Genomic DNA, 23,494 nt, shown 5'->3' with positions numbered 1-23,494 from the left:
GGAGGGAGATCTTATTATTATTTTTATATTATTATTTTTAAATAGAGGAAAATCCAAGGCAGAGGCATATTAAATACTCACCTAAGGATAAACAGTATGACTAATGTGGCAGTCAGATTTGAAAACAAAGTTTTTAAGTTACAATAATTACTCAAATAACTGTGAGCTATAATAATTACTGCTCTGGGAAAGATTACCAGTGACCTCTCAATTGCTGTATCTAGTAGCCTAGTTTTATCTTCTTCTCTTTTGATTTCTCTGTAGCATTTGACAGTGTTGACCAACTCACTGCTCCCTTTGTTTTTTTTCAAATTTATTTTATTTTACTTTATTTATGTATGTATTTATTTTGGGCTGCATTGGGTCTTCATTGCTGTGAGCGGGCTTTCTCTAGTTGTGGCGAGTGGGGGCTACTCTTCGTTGTGGTGTGCGGGCTTCTCATTGCTGTGGCTTCTCTTGTTGCAGGGCACAGGCTCCAAGGGCACGGGCTTCAGTAATTGTGGCTCGTGGGCTCTAGAGCACAGGCTCAGTAGTTGTGGCGCACGGGCTTAGTTGCTCCGCAGCATGTGGGATCTTCCCGGACCAGGGCTTGAACCCGTGTCCCCTGCATTGGCAGGCAGATTCTTAACCACTGTGCCACCAGGGAAGCCCTCACTGCTCCTTTAAAGCTGTCTTTTCTGTTGCCTTCTGGGACACTGCTTTTTCCTCAGTTACCTCTTCCCTCCATGAATGCCTCTCTCACTGGCTTCTCTTGCTCCTTCTGAGTCCTCCACGTTGACGTTCCCTGGGTCCTAACCATTTTCTTGTTTTCTACTCTGTATTCTTTGGCAGTCTCATTTGCGTTAGCCACGGGGGTCATTTGGTTGCATGGAATGCAAGGAATCATAAGTTGAAAGGGTTACAGGGTGATCTCCAGAGTCTGGTGTCTGGATGCATCTGAGCTTTATGAAAACTAAACTTTATTGGGCAGTTACTCTCTCTTTCTCTTTTTATGAGGCCTTGTGTTTCTTCATTTTTATATCTTTCTGTGTGTCTCCTACATTTAGTTCTCTGCATTCCTGCCGTTGCTTGTGTGTGAGCCACGGTGGCTGTCCCTCAAATGGTAATGTAAACCCCTGCAGCTACATGATTCTAAAGATGCAAACACAAGCAATCTGGTTGGCTGAGGTTTTCTTCTCCTCCATGGGTCAGTGGTCTATCTATTTAGTTCCGTAAACTATGGCCGGTGAGATGGTTACATAAATCAAACATGGCTCGTTAGGGCCACTTGTTTAACTACAAATGAGGGCGATTTTCTAACTACAAGATATAGATAAGGAGGTGATGATAGAGCCTTTTCCTGCATTCTTTCCTAAGCCCAGGACCTGTATCTCACAGTGTACTTGACACGGTCATCTGGATGTTACCCAGACATGTCCTGTATTCAACACATCCCAAATTGCCCAGTATTTTCACTCGTGTACCTAGCTGTCCAAGTTAGGAACCTAGAATCATACTGTATTTAGTCCTGCCCATCATCTCTCCCTGTCACCAACTACAATCAATCACTTCGAACTCAGAAAGATGCTTGCATCTGGTTTCTCTTCTCCATCCCCATTACCTCTGTTCTAGCCCAGGGCCTCTTCATCTCTTGACTTGGCCATAATAGTTTCCTAATAAAGTTTTCTATAAGAAAAAATATAATGATAATGGTAGTAGTTTATTGAGTGCTTACTGTAAATCAGACTTTCTATACTGAGTCTTTTATATGGATCATCTCATTTAATTCTTCACTGACCTTATGCTGTAGATTCTATTAATAGTCCCATTTTATCAGTGAGGTTCAGAGAGGTTAAATAACCTGTTCGAGGTCATACCACTAGAAAGAAGAAGAACTAAGATACTAGAACTCAGGCAGCCTAAAGTCTGGCACCTGTGCTCTCAACCTCTGCGCTGCTGACACCCGGTCTGCCTACCTTTCCAGGCTCATGGTGTCATATTCCTCTCAGACCTCAAGCTCTTGCTGAACTGTTTGCCATGCTATTTATGACACTGTATCTTCGCTCATGGGGCTCCCTCTGCGTGGATTACCTTCCCCAGCTCTGTTCTGCCTGGACAACACCAACTTAACACCTCCTCAATAGATACTTTCCTGACTCTCCCACCTGGAATTGACTGGCCTTTCCTTTGTGCCCTCCCTGTATTCGTTATGTACTTCTGTTATGGCACCTGCAACATTCATCTTTCTGCCAGATTGTAACTTGAAGGTTGATGTTGTGTCCTGTTTTTTTTTAGTCGGGACAAAGGAGGAAGGGAGAGAGACAGAGAGAAAAAACCCTGCAATTTTCCTCTAATTTCTTCAACATTTACCAGTTAGTTGCCTCTGGTTTGGTGGCACATAACCCTGTCATGGTGCAGAGCCCTTCACAGCCTGTTTCCAACCAGGCATTGTCCCCTGCATAGCCTGTGCTGTAGCCGTACGAAACATCTCACTGCTTCCTAAACACTGTACTTTCGTACCTCTTTGCTTATTCATTTCTCTCTCCCTTGAATGCATGTCTTTTCCTCCTCTGCCTGGCCATCACCCACTTACCCTTCAAGACCCAGGTCCAGTATCCCCTTCCTGAGGCTCTGACCTCCATCCCTTGGACTAAATTAATTGCAGCTCCATCTCTGTGCCACACCACTTTGAAGAGATGGGCTTGTGTGTTCACACGTTGGTGTCCTCTGTTCCTTGAGGTCTAGGACTTGTGCACTGTCTCAGCCAAGTACTGCACCCGGAGCATGAGAAGTATCCAGTAAGGATTTGTTACCATGAGTAAATAATAGCTCAGTAGTCTTTTTAGCTTACAAAGCATATTCTAATATGACTTGATCCTTACAGTAACCCTGAAGGAGGTAAAGGTATTTTATCCTTTCAGTTTTAACAGTTGAGGAAAGTGAGAATTAGAAGAATGAAGTGACTTTCCCAAGGTCATACAGCTAGTGAAGGATGGAGCTAAAGAGCAGGCATGAGGCTTCTGGCCAGAATTACTTGCTGTTACTATTAAATATGCCCCCACCTTGCTCTGCTTTCATACCTCATCTCTTAACAATTGGAAGAACTGAATTTATCCTGCCTCAAGCTTGCCCCCCTAAACTCTGTAGCTGGATGCAAGTGCTCTGCCTCCCTGCTCTTCACTTGCAGCTGATGTTGCCTGTTGAACTTCTGCCTCAGTTCTGTGTGATGACAGGAGGCCCAGGGAGGGAGAAACTAGACGAACACATAGCATTGTTAGAAATTGGAGGCCAGCCAGAGCTTTACTTAAATCCTTGGCAATTTTTCATCTCTTCTCAGGCCCCCAGCCTTACAGTTCCAATGGCATTTTCTCATCTTGGAATATTTCACAGAGATTCACTGCTCATCGGAATCATTGCTCCATGTTGGAATTCTTTGAACTTTGGGCTGAGAATTAGGGATCAAATCTGTTTTTTGTAATTCAGGCATCCTTTGCTTTGCTCCCCAAGTACACATGAACTACATTAGTGTTGCCACTGGCAAGTAGAATGATGTAAGATCAAAACAGCCAAGCCCCTCAAGTGCTAGATTTAGTTGACCTAATCTCTTGGATTCCCAAGTATCTCTTTAGGAAACAGTTTGTTCTTGCATAAGCAAATCAATGCCTCTTTATTAGCTGAGAACACTGTTGGTCCAATCATAAAAGAGATTTAAGGATGTAAGCATCTGAAATATATAAATAACCTAATTTAGAACACAAGTCCTACAAATCGAAGAGTTCTGCTCATATGCCAGAACCATCACAAATAAAAACCTAGGGCTTCCCTGGTGGCGCAGTGGTTGAGAGTCCGCCTGCCGATGCAGGGGACACGGGTTCGTGCCCTGGTCTGGGAGGATCCCACATGCCGCGGAGCAGCTGGGCCCATGAGCCATGACCGCTGAGCCTGCACATCCAGAGCCTGTGCTCCGCAACGGGAGAGGCCACAGCAGTGAGAGGCCTGCGTACTGCAAAAAAAAAAAAAAAAAAAAAAAAAAACACCTTAGAGTTTTAAGTGAGATTTTATTCACATTATCCTTGATATATCTCTGGATTCTGGTAGCTGATAAAGTATCCCAAAGAGAACTTCAAGAAAGGCTGAAACGATGAGACAGAACTGAGAGCATGAGCTCCTGAAAAGGAGGAGGAAGGCTTTCTCTGGTCAGTTTCTACTGACTGCGGAGGTTAGTGGGTAGAAAGGAAGGAAAGCATTTAAGCTAACAGATGGACTAATTCTTTCCATCTTTAGTCATGTATGCAGTCTAGAAGCAACTGGCCTTCCTGGAATTTTAGTTAAGAATTCCAGATAAACCAGCAAAAGTTTTTAACTCCAAAGTTTTACTAATGTTCTCAATTTTTCTCCGCCTCTTTGAGGCTCTCTAGCTGAACACAGGGTGGGAGAATGCTCTAATGGTTCCAGGCACTCTCTCTTGCGCAGCCTCTGTGCTGTGGCCACATGAGATGGAGACTGGCAGTGGAGTGTAATTTAAGAGATTGATGGAGTCGTGCTGGTCAGATGCTGAGGAGAGGAATGTTTCCTTTGTTGCCCAACTGGGACTGTATGGTGGTGGTTTGTGACCATGTCTGCCTAGACCTGAGTTTTCAGGGCTTGATTTCACCCTGAATGCATCTCGACCTCCACTGAAGGTTTTGGTTCTACATTGGGACTTGGATTCTCTACTCCCTGAGCATTAGTGCCTGCCTATTAAGTAAAGATACCCTTGGTGGATTTTAGAATCCTCCTCATCCGCAGAGAATCTTTGTTAATCAGGGTTGGCTGTTACCACTGTCAGATTCCTTAAAACTTAAGGAACTTTCAAAACAGGCGATAGGATTCTCATCTGCAAAGAGCCTCACACTTTGCTCCCCCATCGCACTCTACTTACTCCAAAAGGGGCCCTCAGCCCCCACTCTTATTCCCTGTGTTCGAGCACAGTTCTCTCCAGAGTGAAAAGTCTGTGACAACTGTTATCTGTTTTTTTTAGTATTGGGCTTTTCTGGAGGATAAATTTGGCCTTTGAATCAGTATGGAATTTTCCCTCTTACAGTTTAGAAATCTATAAATTCAGAAATCCATCTGAAGCTACCAGGCTCACTCTTACTTTCCCTGTATCTTTTAATAAGTATAGATGAGAGTAAATAACATACTCTTCTCTTTAAAACTTTCTCCTCTGACCTATATATTGTTCTTCAACATAATGTGGATCAAGGAAGTTGAGCTGCTTGTGTTTTCTTTTAAGAGTCTTCGAGCAAAACTTTTCTAGATCAGGCTTTCTGCAGGTGTTAAAGAATACTGCATGACAGTCGTTGGTTCTTTTTTTGTGGGGGGGCTCTTATAATTTAATAATGTTGTTAATACGTTGTTTCTACCCTTCAAGCATCATGGAAGCCTTGTGAGGGGAAAGAGCATTGAACTCAGAGTCAAGAGACAGTGATCTGACACTTTCCAGCTAAATGGTCTTACAAAGTTATTTAACTTCTCTAGACAGTGCTTTTCTCATGTGTAAACTGAGTGTATTAGAGTTAAGTAATCTTTAAAGTCCCTTTGGGCTCAGATTCTGATTCCAAGCACTTAAGTGCAATTTATTCCCTTTGCTAAAGCCACTTAGAAATTGGGCGAAGCTGTTTATTTTTTCATAACTTCAAGCCAATCTTCTAAAAATTGGGAGAGCAGAGTTTTCCTTGGCTTACTAATGCATGGTGATTGGGGAGGATTGGCTTGGTCTCAAAATTTAGTCATTCATTAATTTTTTTTTTGGCTGTGTTAGGTCATCGTTACTGTGCGTGGGCTTTCTCCAGTTGCGGTGAGCGGGGGCTACTCTTTGTTGAGGTGCGCAGGCTTCTGATTATGGTGGCTTCTCTTGTTGCGGAGCCTGGGCTTTAGGCGCGTGGGCTTCAGTAGTTGTGGCACACGGGCTCAGTAGTTGTGGCTCACGGGCTCTAGAGTGCAGGCTCAGTAGTTGTGGCACACAGGCTTAGTTGCTCCGTGGCATGTGGGATCTTCCCGGACCAGGGCTCGAACCCGTGTCCCCTGCATTGGCAGGTGGATTCTTAACCACTGCACCACCAGGGAAGCCCCATTCATTAATTTTTAAAAATAGCTATGTTGAGATTTAATTCACATATCACATAATTCACCCATTTAAAGTGTACATTTCAATGGCTTTTATTGTATTCACAGAGTTTCGCAGCCATCACCACAATCAATTTTAGAATATTTTCCTCATCCCCCAAAAGAAACCCTGTACCCTTTAATCATTATCCCTAACCAACCCCCCATCCTCTCCCCCAGCCCTAGGCAACCACCAATCTACTATCTGTCTCTATAGATTTGCCGATTCTAGATATCTCATACAAATTGAATCATACAATATGTGGTTCTTTGTAAGTGGCTTCTTTCACATGTCATAATATTTAGGCATTTGGATTATTTTCACTTTTTGGCTGTTGTGAACAATGAATGCTGCTATGAACATTCATTCATGTACAAGTTTTGTTTTTGTTTTTTTCTGGACATGTTTTTAATTCTCTTGGATATATACCTAGGAGTGGAATTACTGAGTCGTATGGTAAATTGTGTTTAGCCTTTTGAGGAACTGTCAGACTGTTTTCCAAAGCAGCTGCATCATTTTACATTCTCACTGGGAGTGTATGAGGGTTCCAGTTTCTCTATAGCCTCATCAACACTTATTATCTGTCTTTTTTTTTTTTTGCGGTACGCAGGCCTCTCACTGTTGTGGCCTCTCCCGTTGCGGAGCACAGGCTCCGGACGCGCAGGCTCAGTGGCCATGGCTTACGGGCCCAGCCGTTCCGTGGCATGTGGGATCTTCCCGGACCTGGGCACGAGCCCGCGTCCCCTACATCGGCAGGGAAGCCCCTATCTGTCTTTTTGATTATAGCCATCCTAGTGGTTGTGAAGTGGTATCTCACTGTAGTTTGATTTACATTTTCCTTATGGCTAATGATATTGAGCATCTTTTCATGAGTTTGTTAGCCATTTGTACATATTCCTTGGAGATTTCTAAAGAACTAATTTTGATGGTGATTTTCACAGGGAGTACAAACAGGTAAGGACCTGGATAGTTGAAGTTTTTCACTCATCTTGTTTGCTAACAGCAGCATGATTATTTGTTGGAAAGAAACATATATATGGATGCTTTCTGAGCACTCTTGGCTTCACTTGGCTGCCTCTAATACTTTCCTGGTGCTTAGTCCACCAGACTTTTTCTTAGGAGATTTGTGGAAAACTTCAGAGGCAATGTAGCATGTACAGAAATGGTGACGACTTTAGAAGGGGGCAGACCTGGGTTTGGTTGGCCTGGTCATTGAGCCGTATGATCGTGGGATGTTAATTGAGCCCTCCAAATCCCCCCTCTGCATCTGAACATTTTTTGATGTAAAAGCACTAGTAAGTGTTAGCAAGTTCTTTTTTTTTTTAATTATCATAGTTCCTTATTTTTTATTATTTATTTTTTATTTTTGGCTGTGTTGGATCTTTGTTGCTGCACTTGGGCTTTCTCTAGTTGCGGTGAGTGGGGGCTGCTCTTCGTTGCGGTGCGCGGGCTTCTCATCGCGGTGGCTTCTCTTGTTGCGGAGCACGGGCTCTAGGCGCACGGGCTTCAGTAGTTGTGGCTCACGGGCTTCAGAGTGCAGGCTCAGTAGTTGTGCACAGGCTTAGTTGCTCTACAGCATGTGGGATCTTCCTGGACCAGAGCTCCAACCCGTGTCCCCTGCATTGGCAGGCAGATTCTTAACCACTGCGCCACCAGGGAAGCCCCTAGTTCTTTATCCTTCTCTAGGCAGAGCTGTGTCCAGTATGCTTCAGAAACAGACTACTGTTCTCTGTTGAAAATTATCTGAGAAAAAAAAAAAATCTTACTATACTCCCTTCCCCCATTACTTTTGTCTATATCTCTCTACTGGTTTTCATAGTTACTTAGTTATTATAATCACACAAAGACTGAGAAACAGTAAACTAGGACTCATGTGAATTTCGTGTAAGGTGGTTGAATTTTGCTATTCACAGGTGTAAAACATAAACCGGAATTTTCAGAAGGAGATATTGGGGCCTTGATGTAAAACTAACTTTACATTTCAAGTACTTCCTTTTTCTTGGTGTTTGGTATCCTGCTGATAACACGATCTCACCTGGTCTGCAGCCCTGTGTAATTTATTTAAATAATTACTTGATGACCACTCCCGATTTTTATACCCTATGTTCAGGTCTTACCTGTCAATAATAAGTCCCTCATTATTGTTTCTTCTCTTCTTTTTTTTATAAATTTAATTTATTTTATTTATTTATTTTTGGCTGCACTGGGTCTTCGTTGCTGCGTGTGGGCTTTCTCTAGTTGTGGCGAGTGGGGGCTACTCTTCATTGCAGTGCGTGGGCTTCTCATTGCGGTGGCTTCTCTTGTTGTGGAGCACGGGTTCTAGGCGCGCAGGCTTCAGTAGTTGTGGCACGTGGGCTCAGTAGTTGTGGCTCGTGGGCTCCAGAGCGCAGGCTCAGTAGTTGTTGCACATGGGCTTAGTTGCTCCGCGGCATGTGGGATCTTCCCGGACCAGGGATTGAACCCGTGTCCACTGCATTGGCAGGCGGATTCTTAACCACTGCACCACCAGGGAAGTCCCTGTTTCTTCTCTTCTTAATCCTAATAACAAGTATTTAATAATTTCTGACTTTTTAAAACCTACTGTTCATTTAAAATCTGATTTCCATTCCACCACTCTCTAGAAAATTATTCTCACAAAAAGCACTCTTATTTGTAGGAAAATTCAGAAAGCCTTTCTTAGTTTTCGTCCTCCTTGTCCTGTAGCATTTGATACTGGTGATCATCTCTTCCTTGATTATACTTTCTTGGTTTGTTGCCTACCTCTTTCACTGCCTTTTCCCCTACCCACCCCCCCTCCTTTGTTGATTGCTTTCCCATCTCCTGCCTTCTAGTTTTGGCTATTCCTTCAGGCTCAGTCCTTAGCCCTCCGCTCTTCTTTTTTCCCTAACACTGAAAGCCCAACATTTCCCATGTCTTTGGCTAGCACCTCTATGCATATGACTTCTAAACTTAAGTTCTCATCTGCCCCAGATTAAATTCTGGTATTTTCAGCTGCTTCAAGAACATTTCCATTTGTAGCTCCTTTGCTGTTGTTTTAAATTCAACATACTTCAGATTGAACTTGTCAAATCAAACTTCCTTTCCAACTCTTATGACCTGCTAATTTCTTGAGTGGTGCACTGTGGTTGAACCCTTGGACCCACATGAGGGAGGGGTCTTGAAATCTTAGAGCCACTGGTGTGTTGGAGTCAACTGTCATGGGCTCGTGAGAGCCAAATATTAAACTTTCAGGAATTTTGTGAGCTATATTTGCTAAGCACAGCCATTATTAAAAATTAAATTATGTAAACTTACAATTAAATAAATTGTATTTAAAATAAAGGTAATAAATACTCACAGCTCGTCTCTTCAGTTACTTTACTGTGTTGTCACCGTCTGTGCTCTTGAGGGCAGTTGCGTCTGTTGTGTCTCTCTGATGGAAATTCTGTATATTGGTGTGCTGCTGTACATTTCTCTCCAACATTGCTTTTAGTGATGTTGTATTAATAGCTTGAAATTGGTCATTTCAATAGAGTATTTACACCATGACAATCAACAAGTGATACAAGTCTGGGGTAAATGTATTGTTTCATTCATTGTCTAAACTTAAGAAAGTGAGAGAGAAAATGTTAGTATTGCAGATTAAACTAAAATATGTGTCATATTGTCAGTAGCACAAAAAAATTGAAGAAATATTCTTTAAATATTTGAAACCTGTATTTAATTTTTAAATATTTGAAACCTATTATTCAATTTATCATGAACCATTTTCTCCAGTTGGGTTATCTACCTGTCAACTTCTTATTCCTTCGCACACACGTACAAACATGCATGTCTTGCATGTTTCCACCCCTATACCTAGCCTTATGTGGTTTTCCCCTGCTCTTTCTTTCTATCAAACATTTTCTAATCCTTCAAGTCCTTTCTTTTCTAGGAAGTTTACTAAGATGTTTCCACCCTTTATCTTTTCTGATTTGCAATCTGTTTTGAATGCTAGAATATTATAGTTGGAAAGGACTTATAGTTCAATCTTCGACGTGAATGTAGAAATTCCAATATCCTAGTCTCTGCTTGAAAAACTCCAGTGACTAGAAATCCACTATTCTGAGAGTAAACCCTTTCTCTTATTGTCTAGAAAATTAATTATGTTGAAAAGAATCTTCTTCCTTGTAATTTCCAATTGTCTTCTGATTCTGTGTTTGAGCATATCAGTGAAGTTGTCCCTAGACTTGGAATGAATCAGTCACTTTAGGCACTTCCCACAGCTGTGTGACCATAACTTCTCAGAGCCTTAGCTTCCTCAGTTTCTGTTATAGAATGGGAGTAATAAGTAAACTTCACAGGGCAGTTGTTTGGATTAAGTAAATAAAATGAGATTATGTCTGATTACAAAGCATTGTAGTAATGGCAAAGACTAATATCAGAAAGACCAGGGCTTCCCTGGTGGCACAGTGGTTGGGAGTCCACATGCCGACGCAGGGGACACGGGTTCGTGCCCCGGTCTGGGAAGATCCCACATGCCGCGGAGCGGCTGGGCCCGTGAGCCATGGCTGCTGAGCCTGCGCGTCTGGAGCCTGTGCTCCACAATGAGAGAGGCCACAACAGCGAGAGGCCCGCGTACCGCAAAAAAAAAAAGAAAGACCAAACTGAGGCCCGTCTTTCCACTTGTGACCTTAGGCAAGTTATTTAACCTCTTTGTGTCTCATTTTCTAATGTGTAAAACAGGAATAATAATACCTACCTTATGGATATGAGGGATAGATGAGATAACATCTACAGCATTAGCACAGTGTTTGACATTACCCACACATTTTTCTAAAGTGATATCTATTTGTTTTTGCATAGTTTCAGTTATAAAATTAGAATTGTTTTTTCCCAAAAGAAAAGTATTTCTCAAGTTCACTATTAGAAGTATTTGGTAAGGGGCTTCCTTGGTGGCGCAGTGGTTAAGAATCCGCCTGCCAATGCAGAGGACACGGGTTCAAGCCCTGGTCCAGGAAGATCCCACATGCCATGGAGCAACTAAGCCCATGTGCCACAACTACTGAGCCTGCGCTCTGGAGCCCACGATCCACAACTGCTGAAGCCCATGTGCCACAACTACTGAAGCCCTCGTGCTTAGAGCCCATGCTCTGCAACAAGAGAAGCCACCGCAGTGAGAAACCCATGCACCGCAACAAAGAGTAGCCCCCACTCTCCGCAACTGGAGAAAGCCCACACGGAGCAACGAAGACCCAACTCAGCCAAAAATAAATTAAAAAAAAAAAGTATTTGGTAAGAAAGGGGTTAAATTAAGGTACACCGTATGGAATACTGGGTATCTAGCATTTTAGTTTCCTTCGTAGCACTCTGGAAGGCTTTTCTGACTCTGACTGGTCTCATCTGTCCATCATTGGCCGTCATTTCACATTTTGGTCCATAATAGTTCCTGAGATGTTTCAGGATGATTAAGACTCCCCATCCCTAGTCCAAACTTTCTGGAGTATTTTTCTTGGTTGGCTGGAATATGTAATGGATCTGGCTTCAATTTACTTATTAATTATAAATTTACTTATTTATTTTATATTTATTTTTGGCCGCGTTGCGTGTTTGTTGCTGCACGCGGGCTTTCTCTAATTGTGGTGAGTGGGGGCTACTGTTCGTTGCCGTGCGTGGGCTTCTCATTGCGGTGGCTTCTCTTGTTGCAGAGCGCGGGCTTCAGTAGTTGTGGCTCACAGGCTCAGTACTTGTGGCTTGCGGGCTCTAGAGCACAGGCTCAGTAGTTGTGGCGCACGGGCTTAGTTGCTCCGCGGCATGTGCGATCTTCCTGGACCAGAGCTCGAACCCGTGTCTCCTGCATTGGCAGGCGGATTCTTAACCACTGTGCCACCAGGGAAGTCCCTGGCCTCAATTAAAAAAAAAACACACATACACTTCTGTTAAGTGTTACCATTTCATATGTATTATACTCCAACCTGAAAATTCCTGAATTTTTTGTTGTTTCCAGTTTCAAATTCTTTAATTTGTGTTTACCTAGGACCAGAGATTCTTGTGTAGATAATAAAATAATTCAAGATAGAATAAAAATCAGTCTGTTTCACTCTCATGCACAGGTCCGGAAGCACATCAATGATCTTTATGAAGATCTGCGGGATGGCCATAACCTGATCTCTCTGCTGGAGGTCCTCTCAGGCATCAAACTGGTGAGCTTCTCTCTTCTCCTAATCAGTTGACCTCACAGGTGTGGCCCTATTAATGACATATGGGTCCACCTTGTTGAGTGCTAGGGCAGTGACTGTCACTGTGTCCTCTGTTACATGGGAGGAAAAAGTAGAAGAGGTCATTGGTGGACTTTATAACTCAGACTTAACACTTTATAAATGCTGTAATTTCATCTTAATTTAACCTGATGTATCATATATTCTCATTTCTTGATGGAATCAAGTATCAGTTCTGTTCCTTTCATATTTGCATGTTTTCTCCTTACTTGTTCTTTATCTATTTATAGATGCTAGTGTTTCAGGAATAGCAGATTTACATTTAAAGGTTTTTGAATAAGGTGCATTTTTCTTCCTACAGCTTTATTTCTAGTCTGTATAGACTCCTCCTATTTTTGCTTCTACCTATGAATTGTTCTATTTCTATATTCAACAAAGACCTGAAATTTACATTTAAAAGCCCAGGTATTTAGAGTCATTTTTTTCCAAATCACCTCACTTTCTCCCTTCTGGGATTCACTGTCTTTCACAGGGTTGGAGAAGTGCTGAAGTTGCTGTCTGAGCATAGCCCCAGACGGAGTACATCTGGGCTCCTTGGATAATTAAACATGCCTGCTTCCTCCCCAGATGTATTAAATGTGGCTTGTGGAAACACTTACCTGTCTGAGGGCAAAGGCTGTCTGAACCTCTTGGCTCATGAGTTCTTATCTTCACTTCGTTTGAGGGATCAGTGTAACCTCTCTGTGGGCTCACTGTTTCCTATATGGGAGCCTAATGGAAGCCTGTGATCCTATGCAGCTCCTGCTCTAACTCGAGCGTTGTAGACAACATACTTTTCATTTAGAAAAGGCCAGGGCTGAATACTGGAAACACCTGTGAGGGAGGAGTGCTCTGGAGAGGCACACCGCCCGAGGAGCTGGTGGAGCCAGCGTGCTCACCGCCTTTGGTGAATTCTTAGTCATTGTTTGTTGTGTTTCAAGAGCAGGATTTGGCACATTAGATTTCACTCCCTAAGTAATAGCTTCTTCCACGGTTGGAGCTTGCCTTCCCTTGGGGCCTTTGTTTTGGTTTCACTTTTTTTTTGATCTTACAGTAGAATTAATTTTATAATGTTTAGTGGCCTAAAATTGACAGATGCTTTTATTAACATAGCCAGTACATATGAATTCTAGTTCTTCTCTGGCCCTCATTTATAAATCTCCTAAGTAATCAGAATTTTACTTCCACTGTGCTGGACTTAACAGTGCTCACAAAGTTACATTTTGGGCAGTTTGGTTGGTATATTTGATGAACTTGTAGTGATTTTATATTGAAAAGTGATTCTTTTCAGTGATGTTGCTTAAAAAACAGGTTAAAACCACTCCAATCTGATTTCTTTTTCTAACCTTTGAAAACCTACAGAGATAGTCGTAAAATATCATCTTTTCACCAAAAACCACCCAAATATGTCTTTCATGGTTATTCTCATCCTCCTCTCTGCCTTACTTGATTCACAGAAGTAGGGAGGGTGGGTGGCCGTGGAGAATTAAAGCTGTGTTTCAACAAAAGAAGTGTTCAGTATAACCATCTGCTCTGGTCTTAATTTGGTTTTTGCATCTTTCTGGAGGTGGGAGGGTATTTTCATATTTATTTTCACCTTTTTTTTTCCTGCATTCATTTCCTTTTCGTTCATGTGTTGTGAATTTCCTGTTACTCTGTCATGTCTTTCTCTTGGTTGGTGGCCAAAGGAGCCAGCAGGGCTGAAGACCCTCCGTCTGGTGAGCATGCCCTCCTGGCGCCATACAAACAGCAAGGAGCAGGAGGAAGATGATGATGATGATGATGTAGTAGGTCCTCCTGGGGCCACCAGCATCCCAGCCGGCACTGCAGGGCCATCAGAGAGTTTGGGGTTCTCTAGGTCTCCAAGTAGCTCAGTTACCAGTTGCCTTCTTCCCTGTCCGCCTGGGAATTTGGGTCCCAAAGAAAGTGGTTAAAACTAATTGTGCCTCTTGCCACTGTTAGATGATCCTGGAGTGGGAATTGTTTTGCTTATCTGAGAGTAGCTGGCATGAAAAGAATAAGGGTGTTCGGTGGCCTCAAGTCCCTTTGTGACCTGGAGACCCATGGCTTTCTGGTGGCCTTGCTATGTTGTCTGAGTCGAGATCACAGACTCGTGGAAAGCTTAGTTGACAGCACGACAGTTATTGCTTATGACTCCACACTCCAGACTAACGGGGACTGTCCACCTCTCTGGCCTCCAGGTTCTCACCACACACCATGTCATTTGTTTTCAGAAGAGCCTGGTGTTTGCAAACCACTCACTGCATGGAGATACTCTGCTTGGTCAATAACATCTCTAGTTGCTGTAGAGGACAGATATTTAACTTGCATGTTCTTAGGCGTATTTTTGGTGGGGAGTACTTAGGAGTAAAGATTAGAGTGTGTAAGAAGGCCATTTTCTGCTTGCAGGCTCTAAGCTATAGCCTGTGATCTTTCTCCAGAAAGAGGGCTTAGGCAATATCCCCATTCCCTGTCCTCTTAAAGTCATCTTTTCACCTCATTGATCTCCCTTCCCATTGCCTTAGAGTCTTCAGTTTCACAGGCTCTGTCATCTTCTAAGCTATAGTCACAATTAGTTTAGCTGAAATGACTGAGAAGAGGTTCTCACTAAGAAGATTTTTCCTAAAACTTTGACTTATGAAGTTATCCTGTTTCACAGAGAGGCCTCATCCTCTCTGTCGATTACTCTGGTTTGGAAGTTTTGCTTAGAAGGGTTAGGGACCCCCACAGAGATGCTTCCACCCCATCTTTCCATGTGGTGGGTTACTTTTTGCCCATTTCAACCTGGGGCAGTGTTTCTTCTGTGCAGGTGCCCACAACAGAGCTACCTTGTATTTTATTGGCCTTTAATTAGTACCAATTTGACATTTACAAATGAATTGGGTATGATCTAGTGAGAGTAATGTTTTAGTCCCAATTGTAGTAAAATAAAAACAACATTGGAAAGTGAGCAGGAGAGAATGTTCCAGAGGTAGGTAGCAGTCCCTGTACCCACTGGGGAAACACTTCCTGCACTTCTGGATGGATAGGAGTTGAGCAGTGGACGAGGCAGTGGGGACGGGCACCAGGGGCCCTGGGTGAAGGTGGGCCTCTCCCCCGTGGCTGTTATGACATCCAGGACTGAGTGACTGGCAGGAAATACCTTTCTTTGGAGGACTGTGTTGAACAGCCCTACGTCATCAAGGTCTTTTTTGCTCTGGGTATTTCATACTGGGGTAAAGGGTGGCTTTGCTACACCAACACCCGTCTTCCTAGAAAACACGTTTCTTCCTGATTTCTGCCTTCCATTCTAGGTTTTTTCACTTGCTTGTTGAGCATGTGTAACTCCTCATTCCCTAGTATGAAATTGGCTACCTCTAGTTTCTCTTGCCAGGTTTGTAATACAGTTGGCTGTGTCCATTACTGTGCAGTATGCAATTAGGACCGTCTACCGTTCCTTACAATAGCATTTAACTGCGATTCTGGGAGCCATAGAGGCAAGTCTTTGTTCCCATTAACGTCACATCCAGAATCAAGTTCTGCCACGTACGACTGCAGAAGAACCCGTAGAGGAGCTGCGGCACTGCCTAAGCGTTTGCATTCACATGGGCTGTGTGTTCACGGGGATCCTAGTGGTAAACAAGGCCTTCTGGGGCCTCAGCAAGCATGGTGAACACACACACAGGTCCTGCCCTGGGGGGTGCTTTATGGGATGCTCCCATGCCTGGCTTCAGTCATGAGGAATTCTTTGTGGTCTTTTAGTCCTTGAAATGAAAGAGGAAAGTGGTCTGCACGGGTAAATTGGTGTACCTGAAATTAACATCCCTTTTGTTTGTTTGTTTGCAGCCCCGGGAGAAGGGCAGGATGCGTTTTCACAGGCTGCAGAATGTGCAGATTGCCCTGGACTTCCTAAAGCAGCGACAGGTAAGAGTGTCCCGTGTGTTCCCCATTCTGCCAGGGAATGTTGGCATCGGGTCCCTCGATGTTCTCAGTGCCCCTGGTATGTCCTCAGTAAATCCGACCGATGCAGTTCTGAGTCTTGCTTGCTAGTGAACAGCTGTATTGTGTTTGAACAAATCATTTGGTGGTCCTTACATAGAGTTTGTGGCCTGTCTCGGGGGGGAGAGTCTTAGAGAAGAGCAAGATGTGAAAGATTGACTCACCTCGGGTGGAGGTCAAAGGGAAGATGAAAAATAAACCAGCTCAGAAGATGGGAAAAGGTACATCGTCTAGGAAGAGGGAAAACCAGAGTGCTCCATCATTATGAGAACTGGGTGAGGGGATGGTCAGGATGGCTGAACGGCACATGGAGCTGAGGCGAAGGTCTCAGCTGTGCAGCATTGGTGACTTAAGAGAACAGCCTCAGTAGAGCAGAAAAGTGTTTAGGACATAGTAAAGAAGCTTTTCCCTCTTTACTAAATAAGGAAGGAAGAATAAAGAAGGAAGATGGCAACATATTTTTAGACATAGAGGGAGAAGCCAACGAAGAGAGGAGAACAGAATGAGAGCAAGGAGGAGTACGAGTCAGAGCCTGTTACCCCAGAAGGTGCCTTGGAGATCCTCTAGTCCAGCCTTTTTGTTTCATACGGAAGGAAACTGAGAAATGACCTGCCCCAAATCTCACAAGGTAGAGCAAAGCTGGGACTTCCACTGAGGTCTCCTGACACTTGTTTAACGCTCCTTCCGTGCTGCTTTCTACACACGTTTCCTCCTCCCATTGCTTCCTAATTGATGGAACCAAGCCCAGGGATAGAGGGATGAGATACAGAGCACAGCTGACGTGGTTTCTTTGAAAAAGAAAGGAAAAAAATGCCTCTTCTGTGATACAGGGAGGAGGAAGGAAGGAGGGATAAAGACAAAGAGAAAGATTGTGGAGAGGAGGAAGGTGGATGGATGAGGGAGTCAGAGATCATCTGCCTAGAGGGCTGTTTGGAGAGACTTGGTATAGCTGCAGTCGCCAGGCAACAGCACCGGTCACGAAGACATTAGATGGTACACATATTTTTGGAGTTAGTTCATTTCTGTCACTCTTATCGGTAATTCTCATTAACTTGGGAAATTCTTTTTCTGTGTACTCCTGTAGCAGTTTGCTTCTAATATAATACTTATTACTTTATTGTTATTTCTCTGTTTGCTGTAATGCATTGTAGGCCCGTGGGGACAGGGAACGTGATCTTACTTAACATTTTTATCTTCATACCTGTCATCATGAATGGTCCATAATCAGCACTTAATAAATATTTGTTGAATAAATTGATAAATGAAAAGAGGTAGGAGAATTGGAGGCTGACGTGTTTAGGGGACCAGAGAGAGCAGCGTTGGAATGTCTGTATGTAGAGTTACAGGAAACCAGAGAGGGCCTTAATGGGCAAAAGGTGAATTGAGAAGAACTGATTAGCTGGAAATATAAATAAGGATGGAGAGGAGATTGGTTACTTGGCTGCAGTAAAAATGTGAGCGGTTAACAGTGGACACAGAGAAGGGCAGAGAGAGCTCTAGAGCAGTTCTTGCTTATGGTGAGATTGTAGCTGTGCAGGTGTCCAAAGCAGAGTGAAAATGAAAGTCATCAGAAGTGGGAAGGCAGACAGATTGTACAGATGGGTGATACTTGGGTCATCGAGATGAGTGTGACAGTTATCAAGAAAGGTGGTAGAAGATGAGGTAGGAAAGGTAGGAGTTAGGTGTGAAGTCTCCGAGGAACAGATTGGCAGAGGTTGGAAGGTGGCTTGGCCAAGGAAGGTAGACTTCAGAAAACAAGGGGAAAGCTGACAGAGTTGGGACTGAGGAACGTGGACTTGGCTGATACTGTCAGCCTGCCAGCTGTGGGCTGCTTGTGATTAGAAAACCTGCACTCAGACCAGAAGCAGGTTGTCCCACTCCCAATATACAGAAGAGGAAACTGAGATGCAGAAAAGGGAACGAATTTGCCCAGGTGTCTTGGTCATTCAGGTTGCTGTAACACAGCATCACAGCAGCCCTGGTGGCTTATAAACAACAGAAATTTATTTCTCACAGTTCTGAACGCTGGGAAGTCCAAGATCGAGGCAGATTTGGTATCTGGTGAGGTCCTGGTTCAGAGATGGCTTTTAGCTGTGACCTCACATGATGGAAAGGTCGAGGGAGCTTTCTGGGTCTCTCTTTTTTTTTTTTTTTTTGGCAGTACGCGGGCCTCTCACTGTTGTGGCCACTCCAGTTGCGGAGCACAGGCTCCGGATGTGCAGGCTCAGTGGCCATGGCTCACGGGCCAGCCGCTCCGCGGCATGTGGGATCTTCCAGGACCGGGGCACGAACCCGTGTCCCCTGCATCGGCAGGCGGACTCTCAACCACTGCGCCACCAGGGAAGCCCTCTGGGTCTCTCTTATAAAGATACTAATTCCATTCCCTCAAGGCCTAATCACCCCCAGAAGGTCCCACCTCCATATACCTTCAGATTGGGTGTTAGGATTTAACATATGAATTTTGGAGGGACACAAGCATTCAGTCTACAGCACCGGTCACCATAGTGTAAGGGAGAAGTGAGGCTTCTGTTTGAGGTCACTAGGTTCTTTAGTACATGAAGATTTCAGTTCAATTGAAGAGATAAAGGGAAAGCAGCTTCAGGACGGTTTGCCACAGTTGTCAGGACCTCCATGAGGGTACAACAGACACTCGCAGGGGTGGAGGTGGAACTGGAAGTAGGCTGGTTTTCCTAGGACACTCTTGGTTTCAGCACTGAAAGGCCCATGTCCCAGGAAACCCGTCAGTTTCCAGCACCCAGGGATGGTTGGTCACCCTGGTGGGGGAAGGGCCTGTGTGTCTGTGCACATCGTGTTGTTGGAATGAGATTTTAGGAGTAAAGCATATGCTATGGGAGGTGTGGGTAGGTGGGGATGTCTGTGACAAAGGAGGGGAAATAGATGGGAGCAGGCCAGAGACCAGTAAGGGACAAGGGGCAGATCTCTCTCTCTCAACCTTGAAGAAATAAGAAAGAAAAAGAAAAAAGTCAGGGCTGTGGTGACTTAATTAAAAAGCATGTGCTTGCACGGTTGCTTTGCTGGTGGGATTGCAAAATGGTACAGTCACGCTGGAAGATACTGGTTGGCCAAAAAGTGCGTTCGCTTTTAAAGTAAAAATCAGACACATTTTTCGTTTTCACCAAGAACTTTATTGAACAAATATATTCACCCTTTTGTTCCACTGCTTTCTGCCATTTTTCAGGCAACTTCGTAATTCCATTTTCCCAAAACTTTTTATCTTTTTGAGCAAAGAACTGTTCCAGGTGCCTTTTACAGTCTTCCAGGGAATTGAAATTTTTTCCATTAAGAGAATTTTGTAAATACCTAAATAAATGGAAATCTGAAGGTGCACTGTCTGGTGAGTACAGTGGGGGAATCAGAACTTCGCAGCCAAGCTGTAACAGTTTTTGCCGGTCATCAAAGAAACTTATGGCTTGGCGTTATCCTGATGGAAGATTATGAGTTTTCTGTTGACTAATTCGGAACGCTTTTTATCGAGTGCTGCTTTCACTTGGTCTAATTGAGAGCAGTACTTGTTGGAATTAATGGTTTGGTTTTCCAAAAGGAGCTCATAATAGAGGACTCCCTTCCAGTCCCACCATGTACACAACATCACCTTCTTTGGATAAAGACCGGCCTTTGGTGTGGTTGGTGGTGGTTCATTTCACTTGCCCCACAATCTCCTCTGTTCCGCATTATTATACAGTATCCACTTTTCATCACCCATCACAATTTATTTTAAAAATTGAACGTTTTCATTACATTTCAGTAGAGAATCACAGGCGGAAATATGGTCAAGAAGGTTTTTTTCACTTAACTTATGTGGAACCCAACCATCAAAGCGATGAACATAACCAAGCTGGTGCAAATGATTTTCAACGCTTGATTTGGATATTTTGAGTATGTCAGCTATCTCCCGCGTGGTATAACGTTGATTGTTCTCAATTAATGTCTCTATGTGATCGCTGTCACCTTCAACTGGTCTACCTGACCGTGGAGCATCGTCCAGCGAGAAATCTCCAGCACAGAACTTCGCAAACCACTTTTGACATGTTCGATCAGTCACAGCACCTTCTCCATACACTGCACAAATTTGTTTTTGCATTTCAGTTGCATTTTTACCTTTCTTGAAATAATAAAGCATAATTCGCCAAAATGTTGCTGTTTTTCTTCAACATTAAAATGGTTACAAAAAAATTCACCAATTTTGATGTCTTTTTTTAAACGCACACTGATACGACAGCTGTCACATACAATCTAACAAAATTGTTTTGAATGAAGTTAAAGACAACTAAGTGCTACTAGAGCCATCTGACGGAAAAAAACGAACGAACCTTTTGGCCAACCCAACAGTTGGGCAGTTTCTTATAAAGCTAAACATACACCATATGACCCAGCAATCCCACTCCTAGGAATTTACCCTAGAGAAATGAAAACGTGCTCGCACAAAAAACTGTACATGAATATAGGAGCTTTATTCATAATTGTCCCAAACCGGAAACAACGCAAATGTCCTTCAATAGATGAGTGGATAATTACAGTGTAGTGTATCGGTATAGTGGAATACTCCTCCACAACGAAAAGGAGCAAACTGTTGTTACATGCAGCAACTTGGATGGGGATCTCATGAACATTATGCTGAGTGAAAAAAAGCTGTTATCAAAAGATTACATACTGTGTGATTCCATTTAAGTCACAGAGCTCTGAGACCAGCTTTTGTTTCTTTTTCAGGTGAAACTAGTGAATATTCGCAACGATGACATCACAGACGGCAACCCCAAGCTGACCCTGGGCCTGATCTGGACCATTATTTTGCACTTCCAGGTAGGGTCTATGAAGTTTGTGGTCCTGGTTGCTTGGTTTGGACATGGCCTAGAAAGAGTTAGAGGTTGCTCTGCCTTCCAAGGGCACACTGAGGCTTGCTTCTCCGTATTTGGCAGTGAATGAGGGTGAGAGTGGGAGTTGGAAAGGAAGATTAGGGTGGCCTGGAGGCAAAGCTCTTGCAGTGTAAACCCAGAACTTCCACATCATTTGCATGATGAAATGGGATTTTTCACTTGTTTGTGCTTTGGCCCTTTCATTGGCAGTCTGGTTATTAAAAGTCTGCTCAGCTGAGTCAAAACTGTCTCTTCAGGGACTCAGAATGTGAGGGGTGGGGAGAGATGTTGGATTTGATGCTCTAGAAGGGTGGAGCGAAGCCTTATAATCCTTCTTTGTTGTAGACTTTTCCTCATCTCTAATGATCTTAAACAAGCCTAGTTAATTGTAGCACTGTCTTAGTTATTTCGGGCTGTTATAATGAAACACCATAGGCTGGGTGGCTTAAATAACAAACATTCATTTCTCACAGTTCTGGAGGCTGGAAGTCTAAGATCAGAGTGCTAGCATGGTTGGCTCCTTGGTGAGGGCCCTTTTCCTAGTTACGCCCTTGCATGGCCTTTCCTTGGGGCATGCATGCAGAGAAAGAGATCTTGTGTTCCTTCATCTTTTTATAAGGACATCAATCCCATTATGAGGGCTCCACTCTCATGACCTCATCTAAACCTAATTACCTGCCAAAGACCCCACCTCCAGATACCATCATATCAGGGTTAGGGCTTTAATATATGAATTTCGAGGGGACACAAACATTCAGTTCATAGCAAGCACCTTGGTGTCTGGGTTTGTTTATGTGTTTATAATCACAACCTTGTAGCATCCATCACACCCAAGAACAGTGGCATGTTGGTAGTGTTCACATGGTCACACAGCCTTCCTGTTGGTCCCTCCTAAGAAGATAAATCCTTTTCAAGTCTGGATTGCTATTGGAAAATCACAGCCCTATTTTTATAAGTAGACTATCTTGAATCACGTTAGCTCAACTAAACAAAACTATTTCTCAGACAGTTCTCCTATACCCAACAGCTGTACACAAGGCTGATCGATTACAGGGAGCACTTCTTTTTTTTTTTTTTTAAATTTATTTATTTTTGGCTGCGTTAGGTCTTCGTTGCTGCGTGCGGGCTTTCTCTAGTTGTGGCGAGCGGGGCTACTCTTGCTACTCTTGGTTGTGGTGTGTGGGCTTCTCATTGCGGTGGCTTCTCTTGTGGAGCACGGGCTCTAGGCATGGACTTCAGTAGTTGTGGTGCATGGACTTCAGTAGTTGTGGCGTGTGTGCACGGCGGACTCAGTAGTTGTGGCGTGGGCTTTTAGTTGCTCTGTGGCATGTAGGATCTTCCCAGACCAGGGCTCGAACCCGTGTCCCCTGCATTGGCAGGCAGATTCTTTACCACTGCGCCACCAGGAAAGTCCCCGGGGAGCATTTCTTGAGCAGGTGGGAAAAGAAGGCTAATATAAATATCTCAAGGCAGTGACTCCCAGGGCTGTGGCTGCTGTGATGTCCCAGTTGGGGAGTCAGCGCCACCTGCTGGGTGAAGGCAGAACAGCAGGTGTCCCAGAATTCCTGAGAATCTGGGAAATTCTGAGAGCTCAGGGTTTATTTCTTGGCGCTCTGGTTTGGAACCAGTGCTGGCAATCTGCAGCATAAGTAGGCTTAGGAAAGTGTGGAGGTAACGTGTGTTTTTGTGGAACCACAGGGTGTCCTCAGGCATGCTTCGGATATAGGGATAACCACGAACATGAACTTGGCAGTGTGCCTTGGCAGGGTGGGAACAAGAACTTTGCTGAGCTTTCATAGAGTTACCCTCTTGGCACCCTTATGAACAGAGGGGTTTTTTAGAGAAACTTTGTTGGTTGTTTGTATTTCACCACAGACCTGCCTTCACTTTGAGAGACCAATGTTATTCCTCATAGGTGTGAAGTAAGAGGAAGCTGTCGACTGGGTCTTTGTTTCTCCTGACTGCAACTAAATTCAACAAAAGGGAAATTCAGGGGTCAAGGAATGAAAATTGAACTGGCTAATTAAAATTTTCCTGGGACAGAGGAGATGGTGGTAATGTTCCTTAACTGAACACTGCATCAGGAAAATGTTCTCTCTTACTCTCTCTTTAAAAATTTGTTATGAAAAATTTCAGACATATATAAAAGCAGAGAAAATAGTATAGAACCACCATGTACCCATCACCTAGCCCTACAGTTGCTAACTCATGGCCAGTGTTATTTTGTCTATATCCTGATCCACTCCTCAAACCCCCAGGAGGTTATTTTGAAAGGAGTCCCAGACATCATATAATTTCAT

The 23,494-nt window shown here is 43.6% G+C and overlaps 1 protein-coding gene across 1 annotated transcript in view; it reads left to right on the top strand.

The window, feature by feature from the left end:
- The window catches only part of MACF1 (microtubule actin crosslinking factor 1), a 239,454-nt gene that overhangs the window by 21,585 nt on the left and 194,375 nt on the right, over positions 1–23,494 (top strand). The window contains exons 3-6 of the mRNA XM_060307542.1: positions 12,199–12,288; positions 14,031–14,126; positions 16,168–16,245; positions 21,049–21,141. Coding sequence (XP_060163525.1) covers positions 12,199–12,288; positions 14,031–14,126; positions 16,168–16,245; positions 21,049–21,141 — 357 coding nt within the window. The remainder of the gene's footprint in view (positions 1–12,198; positions 12,289–14,030; positions 14,127–16,167; positions 16,246–21,048; positions 21,142–23,494) is intronic.

Source organism: Globicephala melas, chromosome 1 (assembly GCF_963455315.2).
Source record: "Globicephala melas chromosome 1, mGloMel1.2, whole genome shotgun sequence".
Classification (NCBI taxonomy): Eukaryota; Metazoa; Chordata; class Mammalia; order Artiodactyla; family Delphinidae; genus Globicephala; species Globicephala melas.
The sequence above is the reverse complement of the archived record's forward strand: the minus strand, read 5'-3'. Positions and strand labels throughout refer to the sequence as shown.